General features: G+C 36.9%; 3 protein-coding genes across 5 annotated transcripts; 1 reads left to right on the forward strand and 2 right to left on the reverse strand.

Moving 5' to 3' along the window:
- Positions 1–38: 38 nt before the first annotated feature.
- LOC112784774 (uncharacterized) lies at positions 39–4271 on the reverse strand. Of its 2 annotated transcripts, none has more exons than XM_025828099.3 (9): positions 3509–4271; positions 2924–3073; positions 2631–2771; positions 2312–2431; positions 2141–2203; positions 1973–2050; positions 1766–1873; positions 1103–1653; positions 39–756 (listed from the first exon to the last, which is right to left on the reverse strand). In XM_025828099.3, exons 1-9 carry the CDS (start codon positions 4071–4073, stop codon positions 145–147), a joined length of 2388 nt encoding a protein of 795 aa, XP_025683884.1. In that variant the 5' UTR covers positions 4074–4271; the 3' UTR covers positions 39–144. The 2 variants fall into 2 exon arrangements, with proteins under 2 accessions (XP_025683884.1, XP_025683883.1); XM_025828098.3 differs by having other exon boundaries at positions 1973–2053.
- Positions 4272–5375: 1104 nt separating this feature from the next.
- On the forward strand, positions 5376–8370 carry LOC112784776 (seipin-2). The gene is made up of 2 exons (XM_025828101.3): positions 5376–6658; positions 7710–8370. Exons 1-2 carry the CDS (start codon positions 5504–5506, stop codon positions 8205–8207), a joined length of 1653 nt encoding a protein of 550 aa, XP_025683886.1. The 5' UTR covers positions 5376–5503; the 3' UTR covers positions 8208–8370.
- Positions 8371–9089: 719 nt separating this feature from the next.
- On the reverse strand, positions 9090–10456 carry LOC112784779 (aquaporin NIP1-2). 2 transcript variants are annotated; one of them, XM_025828103.2, is made up of 4 exons: positions 10267–10456; positions 9772–10194; positions 9626–9687; positions 9090–9520 (listed from the first exon to the last, which is right to left on the reverse strand). In XM_025828103.2, exons 1-4 carry the CDS (start codon positions 10375–10377, stop codon positions 9316–9318), a joined length of 801 nt encoding a protein of 266 aa, XP_025683888.1. In that variant the 5' UTR covers positions 10378–10456; the 3' UTR covers positions 9090–9315. The 2 variants fall into 2 exon arrangements, with proteins under 2 accessions (XP_025683888.1, XP_025683889.1); XM_025828104.2 differs by lacking the exon at positions 10267–10456 and having other exon boundaries at positions 9772–10200.

The raw sequence follows: 10456 nt of genomic DNA on the forward strand, positions 1-10456 counted from the left end.
TAATATTTGTTGTGCTAGCTGTTAATAGATTCTCTCAATGAAATGCTGTAAACCAAGGTCTTATGTTTTATAAAAGCGTTAATCCGTAATCCGTCCCAGTAGGAAGCAAATAATAAAACAAGAAGAAAAGGAGAAATGTTATAATTAGAGTCGAGTGGCTTTGTAGCTACGCTGTGGCACTTTCCGAAACGTAGCCCATATAAGATCAATGTATAGTGGAAACTGAGCCAGAGCAAAAAGTGTGACTGGCAAGCATGTCACTGCATATATTGGAAGTGCAACATCCCTTAGCTTGTTCCGAAGCACAAGAAAATGCCCAGCACAGAAAGATACCAGCATCGACGTTATTGACATGAACAACGCTGTCAAACCCAATATAAGCTTCCGAGGAAGATTATTCCCGAAATCATACTCTTGATACCGAGATGTTAGTATGGACAGGAACAGCACCACCCCGGTAACAGAGCATGCAAGAGCAACAAGTGATGCCATGGCGAACACCTTGAATGCCGCCGTGCTTTCCAACGTTGGCACGCCCGTGTCTTCTTGGACTCCACCAGGTACTGTGGTGGAGGTTGCAAAGGCCACCGTCGCAATCAGAGCAGCCACCACGGAGCAAGACTCTGAGGTTTGCTTCAGCCATTCCCCGCCGCTTTTCACGAGCTTCTGGTGAGATTCAACCAACACCTCTCTCGGGGTTTTGCAGTCTTTGTTGTATCGACCAAAGAAACGTGGTGGCATAGAGTCTTTGACAAACTGGGTGCGTGAGTCATATTAATTAGTCTTTTGTAATAATAATATGTGTAAACTCAGGTGCAGTCGACTTCATGTGAAGTTGATAGTTGAGAGTCGTTAAATAAAAATTTAGTCAAATAAGTCAAATTATCTAACAGTACCAGCTATCAACTTCACCTAAAGTCGACTGCACCTGAGTTTCCATCTATTATATCTGAATTAATTCAGATGAAGACTTACGTATAGTTATTTTCATGTGAAGTTAATATCTAACAATCGTTAGATGATGATTTAATCAAATTTGTTAAATCATCTAATGATTTTTAAATATAATATTAACTTCACATAAAAATAATTACGTACTTACCATATACCACTTGAGTTCCCAGTACATTTGCAGGGCTGCTCCGGGAATGATCCAAGGCGTATAGTCACCAAGCTTGGCCGCCAAGTGCAGCGCACTGTTGCCTTCATGGTCCACTTTTCTGAATAGACTTTCCTTTATGCTTTCTTTCTTCAGCAGGAACTCATACAAGTGTGGTTGCCTGTGCTCTACAGCCAACAGCACTATGTTCTTCTTGTTGCAATCCATGTCATGCACTGCTACTGGAAACATTTCCAGGATTCTCTCCACCATTTCTATTACCCCATTCCTTGCTGCTATTAATATCGGTGTCTCCATCTCCTTAGTAGTAGCTCTGCTGGTGGAACCATGCTGCTCATTTCTGCTTCTATCCAAAGCATCATCTTTATAAACATTATATGGAGATGTCCCTTGATCTTGATCTTGAGGTCCACTACTACTGCCATTGCCATCATACTCATACAAGGATACTCGCTTCAGAAGTTCGTTCATTACTTGATTAGACCATATGTGCTTCTCCTTCTTTCGCCCTATCCTCTTGAATATGTTTGTCCCTTTTAGTAGTACAAAACATATATACCACATTATCACTAAACAGCACACTAATCCCTTAATTATGTCAACCATGAATTAATCCACAACGCCCTATATATATGTTTGACATACCTTTTCCAAAGATTACCAGGATAGCCGTGTATATAAACGCGAGGAAGCCAGCACAGCATTCATAATTTTCTGGAAATAGGGGGTGCGACCAAGCTTCAGATTCCGACCCTAAACAATTATTTATATCTTGCTAATTAGATTCTTATCTATGTTGAGTATATTCGAATACATTTTATAATAATAATAATAATAATATGTAGACATCACCTAAGGAGTTTGTGTCAGCATTAATTTTCTCTTGTGCTTCACCATCCCCTCCTTGTCCTAATTGAGTTTTCAGATATACTACTTTCACATACAAAAATTGAAGCAACATTTTTAGTTAAAAGTATACATGTGAGTATGTGTATCACTAATTAATAGTTCATCCCTCACCTGATGAAGAGTCTGTCTCAATTTCATTGACAGTAGATTTCTCTTGTGCTTTAGAGTCCCGTCCTAGAGTAGTTTAATTTTCAAATATTGTAACAAAATAAAATTGTTATATCAAATCATAACATATGGTAATTGTTGTGCATGCACTAAAATGCAGCCCTATGGTCTCACCTAAGAGGTTTGTCTGAGAAGCAATTCTTTCTTGTGCTTCAAGGTCCCTTCTTTGAGTTTTATTATGCTTTTTTCTTAGTTTTCCAATCAGAAAAGTTGCCACGGGGAATTTGGTGGTAGCTGGTGGATACATAACTATTGAATCAAATCATTCCTTTTGCGGTACATAAGACTCAAATTAAATCACATTAATTGCAATTAATAGTAAGTAATATAATTCTTCAATGACTTGATTTATATGTACCGATGAATAAACTACACTAACAGTAAGGTGCAAATTATATCAAAATCAAACTTATAATTGATTATTTTTGCATACCAACCGAGGCTGCATTTTTCATCAGGGTCATAAAGTCTACGCATGCCTGATAATTCTTTGGATATCTAGTTTTGCCATTGTCTCTCGTTTCAGCTTGTGGCCGGTAATCAGTTTCAGCTTTCAGTTGCTTCACACGTATACCTTCCAAAAATATATAACGCAGTAGTTATAATAATGAAATTGAGGATAAAAGATATAAGTACTATATACTAGGATATAATATATATCTTTTTATTTTTTATTTTTAAAAAGAGTTAACTATAAAATAGTGTGAATTAATTAATAAGAGTTACCGTGATAAATAAATGTTTCTATTCGGCCAAGACGACTGCCACTTTTAAAAGCAGAAGGCTTGGTTGCAAGGAAATGGAGAGGAGTGGCTCCCCTTTCATTCACCCAATTCACAAGATCTCCATATAAGTGAATTATTTGGAATGCTAATTCTGTAAAACAGCTCAATTAGACACACATAAATCAAGAAAGAAAATTAAACCAATCCATGTCTCTATCATCATTACCAAAAGAATAAGTATAAGGAGCCAATGGCCTAATCGTACGTGTATAATGGAGGTTTAGGGAATATTAGAGATATGACCATTAGTGTTACATTGTTCTGTCAGGTTACGCTTTTGGGATGAATAATTTTATGATATGGTGTTAGAGTTCTAGATCCGAAAGGTCAAGAGTTCGATGTGAATCCCAAAATCAACTTAAACTTTTGGGATGAATGGTTTTATGACATGAGATATTTATTATCCTGGTATCCGGATGGTTATTATGGATAGTATAAGTAATGTTCATTTTATTCATGGACCAAAGATTTAGTCCATTGTACATATTGTACGCTTAGGCCATTGGCTCCCTAGCACTACTCTTACCAAAATTGTCGGCAGCAATTGTAGAATGAAGAATGGTGTCGCCATCATTTCTTCTGCAGTTAGAGTAGTTAACGGGAGTCCCTGGTTCCTTGTGGAAGATATAATGAAGGATCATGAAAGCCTCTTTTCTTCCATGGAAAGCAGCAAGGAAGAGAGGGGTCTCGCCATCAACGTTTCGAAAACTCACCAGCTCAGGATCAGCATCAGCAATCACCCGAACCATGCTGATAGTCCCCATGGAAGCTGCAAAGTGCAATGCCGTGTTATTCCTCTTGTTCTGGATTCTCAGAGCCTCTTTCTTACTCTCCTCTTTCACAATCAGATCCACAAGCTCTGAAACCACCTCCTCTTGGCCGTCGATGACTGCCAGGTGTAACGCGCTTTCGCCTCCCCTCGTTATCTTTGCCGTGTGAGCTCTCTTCTCCTTCTCATAGATCTCAACAACTTCCTTCCATCTACCTTCCATGCAGATTTGGAAGAGCTGCTTCGTATTCTCTTGTTTCTTCATCGTCTCATTACACGTCACACTCTCAATATGATCAGTATCATCATCATGATTTCCCATAACTTCTCACTCACTCTATAATCTATGTATCACCAGCATTCAGCAGCACTTTTTATAGTGATTAGTGAAACTGATCAAAGCTTATGAATGTGTATTTATGTATTTGAATAATATATTTCTATTTTATTTATTACTTGGATATGAAGTTATCTTTATCCGATCCTACCATATAAAGTGGAGATGTTCATGTTTGTTCCCATTGTTGGATCTCCAATCTGCAGCTCTTTATTTCGATTAAGTCTCTTCAATTCCTTTTTTCTTTATCTGACAGCGTTCGTTCGGTTGGAAGCAAAAAAGTGCAGCCAGCAACTTTGAAAGATCCAAAACTGAATTGAAAATAGAAACAATGCTGATTTTACTGCCTTTGAGTATGAGAGATTCCAACATATTTGGATTTTATATTGATTGGAACTGTTTTTTTGTCCAAAAGAAAATTCTTTCAGAGGAATCCTGTTCGATTATAATATATTTTAAAAAAAAATCTAAACACATACAGGTTATGGAATGTTTTATTTGTTGCTAATGGATTGGTTGCTTTTGGTGAGTATCTATGCTGAGTTTCCTCTCCAAGTAAAGTCACAAATTGCACCTTTTCAACGTGTTTCACGACGAGGATTATAGAATGAATAAGTATAGGGAGTCAATGGTCTGAACTTACAATGGAGGATTAGGAAGTATTAGAGATATGACTATTAGTGTTACATTGTCCCGTTAAATTACGTTTTTTGGGATGAGTAGTTTCATGATATACTATTAGAGTTCTAGATCCGAAAAGTAACTCCAAAATCAGCTTAAGTTTGATGTTTATTTTATTCATGAACCAAAGATTTAGTCTATTGTACACATTGTACGCTTAGTCAATTGACTCTCTAGCACTACTCTTATAGAATACAATTAAAAGACTTTGTTATCATTTAACCTTCAAACATCAAATGTTATGTTTCTATCATAAAAATAATTTAAAAATTACTAATATTTTTTAATTTTACAATATATATTTAGTTAATGTATTTTAAAAATAATAATAAAAAAATTAAACGATCTTAATAACTATATTTAAAAGACAACAAAATTTTAATTTTTTTTAAAAGATAAATTAATTTATATAGACTTATTCTGTTAATATAAAAAAATATTAATAAAAAAATTAATTAATATTATAAAAATAAAAATAAATAATAAATAATATTTTTTTATTAAAAATCTTGTTATTTTTCAAAGTAATTATCAAGCTATTTTGGATTTTTTCTCTTTCGCTTACGCAAGTACTCCTAATATTATTTTAATGCTTTCATGCAAAACGAGTTGGATTATGTCTAAAAATGAAAAATAGTAAAATACTCATCTCTATTCTCTACCCTTATTTTTTAATTAAATAAAAATAAATAAATAAAAGGCAACCCAATCTTCCAGCGTCTTCCCTCTCCGAGATGGACTCGCCAGCTTCATCAATCCACAAAAACGACGCCGTCCGCCTCAATCACTGCTCCTCCTCCTCTTCCAACGCCGTCTTCCACAACGCCGAGGAACCTTCTACCTCGAATTCTACGGTTTCGGATCCTCAACCCCTTTCATCACAACCTCCAATTTCGCATCCCCAACGACCTTCTCCGGCCGCCAGAATCCGCCGCCGGAAAATTAATCGTGATTCCCAGGGCAAGGAACCGGAAATTTCAGCTCCCGATTCTTTCCTCACTTCCGAGAGCAGCGATTTCACCAATGGCGCTAAAAGCAGCTCCCGAAATCACAGAGGCCCTCGAACATCAACAAAGGAAGAGGAAAGTCCTGCCGAGAAATGCGATTCGAACGAAGCAAAACGTCAACGCGCTCGCGCAGTTCAAGCTTCAAGTTCCGTGAAAGAAGAGAACAATGTGAACAACGAGGAGTCGACGGTTACCACAGCTTCGAAAGACGACTCGCCGGGGGATTCAGCCGAGTCACCGATTCAACACGGCAACTCGTCCTCGAGTTTCCTCGAAATAGTTGCAGGGCTTGTAATTAAGGCGATCGCATTCGAAATCAAGCTAGTCACGATGTTTGTGACGTATCCGCTATTGTTCGCGTTTCAATGTTGCATGTTTTGCGTGGACCCATTGGGGACGACGAAAAAGGGCAAGGCTTTCGTGACAGGAGTTTTGGCGAGAGTGCGTGACGCTGTTTATGGTCGTGTGGGGCATTACTTCAAGGGTTGGTTCAACGAGAACGATTCAGTTTGGAGCTTGGCGCTTCGTTGCGGGTGGGGGTTGTTGTGGTCGATCTACGTTTGTTGCGTCTTGTTTAGGCTCTTGGTTAATTCTTTTGTGGTGAGTGGGCTTTTGATGAAGTGCTTTGTGGAGAAGCCGATTCGGACGAGGGAAGTTTTGAACTTTGATTTCACTAAGCATAGCCCTGTGGCTTATGTGCCCATAATTTCTTGTGATGCTGTTTTTGGTGGAAAATATTCTGAGAATTTGAACAACGACGTTGGTGTTACGAGTACCAAGTGGAGGGGTCAACGTTTTATACCTTATAAGCACAAAGTGCAAGTCACTCTCTTGTTGACAGTTCCTGAGTCAGGATACAACAGAGATCTTGGGGTCTTTCAGGTACAGATAAATCTATCTGACTCCTTTTCTGCAAATTTTGTTTTGCTTTGTGATTTCGGTGATTGTGATTTAGTTCTAAGCAATTTTGTATGTTCTGTTACACTCTGAGCTTAGGAATCATAGGGGAAGTGATTGTGATTTGGCTTTGACAAATAGTATTGAATGGCCCAACATTTAATCCTCACTTTGTTGGGCAAGCTAGCAGGGTTTTTTTTTTTTCATTTTTCTTACTCTGATTACACTTTCTTCAATTAATAACTACAGAATTTGATTTTCTTCTTTGTTTACATTATTAAAGTTGTGGACCTCGTCGGATAAACCACTACGTCTATACCTCTCTTTAATGTCATAGGTTTCACTTTTATAGTTGAGAGGATACACTGTAAGAATGAGGTATTATATGTTACTATGGAAGAATAAGGACCTTTGATGTGGGGTAATACTATTTGCAGTCATGAGTTTTCACCTTTGAACATTGTTTTGTGTGTAAACTCTGAAGTTTCATTAAACCTTTCCCTTTCCAACTCCCATTAGTTTCTTATTTGTGTTACTTTAGTATTGTTGGCATGTGGTTGGAAGAAATTTTGGTAAATGATTTATCAAAAACGGAGAAGAATTTTTTTGTTGTAAACGTGATCATAGACTTTTAAGAATGTGTCTCATTTGAAAGGAGTTCAAAGGCCTCCTTTCTTGCAGTGTCTCGGTCACATCTATTGAAATTTTAGACGAGATCAGTGGAGTCTGATTGTTGATGCCCTTTTCTAAATGTAATGTTGAGTTCTTCGAGCAATCTTTTTCATTATTTCAAGCCAATGTAGACTTAACATGAAATTTGTGTAAAAACATCAAAAACATTTTCGAAGGCCTTTGCTTAATAGCTCATACTTTTAGGTGAAATGATTCTTTGACGTGTTATTTATCTATGACTAGTGGATTAATTGTATGATTTCTTCAAGCATCTTTGTTAAAACTGTTAGAACTAACTATGATAACTACAGTGCATAGTTTTCCTATTGCCTTCTTTTGAGTTTCTTCTATGACTCATTTCTAGGCCAGAGTTGATTTCCTATCGGCTGATGGTAGAACCATGGCAAGCTCAAGTAAACCTTGCATGTTAAGATTCAGCAGCGAGCCTATACGATTGATCATGACTTTCCTCAAGATTGCTCCTCTTGTAACTGGTTATATGGCCGAAACCCAGACTCTGAACGTCCATATGAGAGGTTTCATTGAAGGGAATGAACCTACTTCGTGCCTGAAGGTGACACTTGAGCAGCGAGCTGAATATCAACCTGGTGCTGGCATTCCTCAGATATACGATGCATCTGTGGTTATTGAGTCCCAACTTCCATTCTTTAAGAGGATTATTTGGGTTTGGAAGATGAGCATATTCATATGGATCACGATGATGGTATTCATAATTCAGTTACTTTTTGTTCTGGTGTGTTGTAGACCTGTAATTATTCCTAGAACAAGGCAAAGGGTTAGCAGACCTGCAACCCAAAATAATCATCAGGTACAAAATTTAGCAAGGCATCCTAAATTCTAACTTTTTCCTTTCTTTTTTTTTTTTTTTTTTTAATTTTAATGTTCATTTTTCTGTTAAATTCCTTTACAGTCACAATGTAGTCTTTTAATTACATGCGATGTATAATGTAATTTTGTGTAACCTGTTAATTTGTTAATGAGGTATATGGTTAATCGTTCCTGTATCTGTTCATTTGATTTTTTTTTTATTTTTTTGTATTATCTGTTCATTTGATTTAGTTGTATACTTTTATCAATAAACAGCTTCATTCCGGAATGTTGTATCCTATTATGACAAACTTGTATGCAATGTGCTCAAGGAATTTTGACACTTCTGAGTTCTTTTTTTTTTTTTTGGTATTTACACTTCTGAGTTCTGATTACCTATTTACCTACCTCGCGGATGAAGGTTTTTGTTTTTTTCAACCTTGGATCTTTTTTGTCATACCTTGGATGTTGTTGTTTGGAGTCGTTGGACACCTTTTGACAAACCCATAGAAAATATGAAACAGGATTTGCTAGGAGTATTGTTAAGGGCTTAAGGCCCAAACAAATGATTGAACTTCTATAGCTGTGTTTGGTCATCTTCCAAGCTCATCATGTGACCACGTGGTTAGGCTCATTTCCCTTTCTTATTCAATACTGTACTTTTAATTTCACTGTTAAAAACACTAATGATGACTAATTATAACTAATTGATAGCTACAAATTACAAAATTTGTTAGCATTTTAGCACTCCTCTTAATTTAATTCGATTGGACTAGTCCTGATTGAAGTGCCTAACTATTAACTAACGATAAGTTAACAAAGAATTAATTACATATTCCGGTCGTGGACAAGATATTTAAAAAACGTTTGGACTTAATTTAATACAAAAAAAAAAAAATTTGAGGAAGAAAGAAAAAAACCGAAAGATTATTTTAACATAAAATACAATTCTGTTGCCTGTTGGACTTAATAACATACTCGTTAATACAGCAAAGTGCAAACTTTATATTTTAGAAGAAAGTTGGGACTAAAGTGTGTATATAGTACAACGAAAGGCCACGTGAGAAAACTGAACTGTGTTAAGAAAAACCATACAACGTGTGATGTTGAAGACTAGGAACATGTTTGCTTATATCTGATCTCTAGTTACTCCCCTTGAAGAAAGAGGCACTCTTGGTGATCTCACGAACCGGCTTCTTTGTGTACCTAACGAAATTGTAGGTCCATGCACCAGCCACAGCTCCAACAATGGGTGACACCAAATACACCCATATTCCTCTGTATTCACTGTGCACAATAGCTGGTCCCAATGATCTTGCAGGGTTCATTGATGCTCCCGTTAATGGCCTATTCAAAAATAGTTGAATGATATCTTTTGTTTCTAGATGAAAAATGTCTTATTTCAAATTTATATTATATATTTTTTGTTAGGCTTAATGTTTAAGTCAATACCCTGCAACGAGCACATTTAGTAGAATAGTAGATCCAACTGCAAGTCCAGCCAATTCACCAATCTGCAAAATTTAAAGCTCAAATGAAATTATTGTGATACTAGTGTTTAATCCTCATGACACAGTCCTTTAGATAGAGAATGTTACCGCTCGGTTATCAGTGGCCACCCCAGAAATGACGAACATGAGAAAGAAAGTGATTATGAATTCAATAACGAGAGCTTGAACGTGAGTCACAGATGGAACGGTTCCGGGAAACTGGTTATCCTTGCCCGTAAATAAGAGTCTGAGAGCACCACTTGCAAGTGTGGATCCAAGAACTTGAGAGAAGATATAAGCAGGAACCTGGTTCCAAGGGAACCTGTTTATGGAAGCAAGAGCAATGGTAACTGCAGGGTTGAAATGAGCACCAGATATGTGTCCAAGAGAGTATATTAACACCATCACAAGCAACCCCCAAACTGTTGCGATTCCTGCAAGTGTCACCACCTTGTCGTTGTTGAGGTTCACAACCAATGAACCACACCCTGCAAATATCAAGAAGAACGTTCCCACTACCTCTGCTACCATCTGCATCATATTCATATCCATTCAAGACAAAATAGGCAAATAAATAAACAACACACATACATACATACATACCTTTTGCAGAAGAGGCACAGTGACCTTGGTGTCTGACTCATCTTCATCATTGGTAACACTCATTACAACATCTCTGTTATTATTATTATTATTATTATTATTATCTGACATGACTGAGAATGAAAGCTAAGAGACAAGAACTAACAAGCTAAGCTAAGGGCAGAAACAAGCAATACTCTCTGTCAATCGA

This window comes from Arachis hypogaea, chromosome 20 (assembly GCF_003086295.3).
Source record: "Arachis hypogaea cultivar Tifrunner chromosome 20, arahy.Tifrunner.gnm2.J5K5, whole genome shotgun sequence".
Classification (NCBI taxonomy): domain Eukaryota; kingdom Viridiplantae; phylum Streptophyta; class Magnoliopsida; order Fabales; family Fabaceae; genus Arachis; species Arachis hypogaea.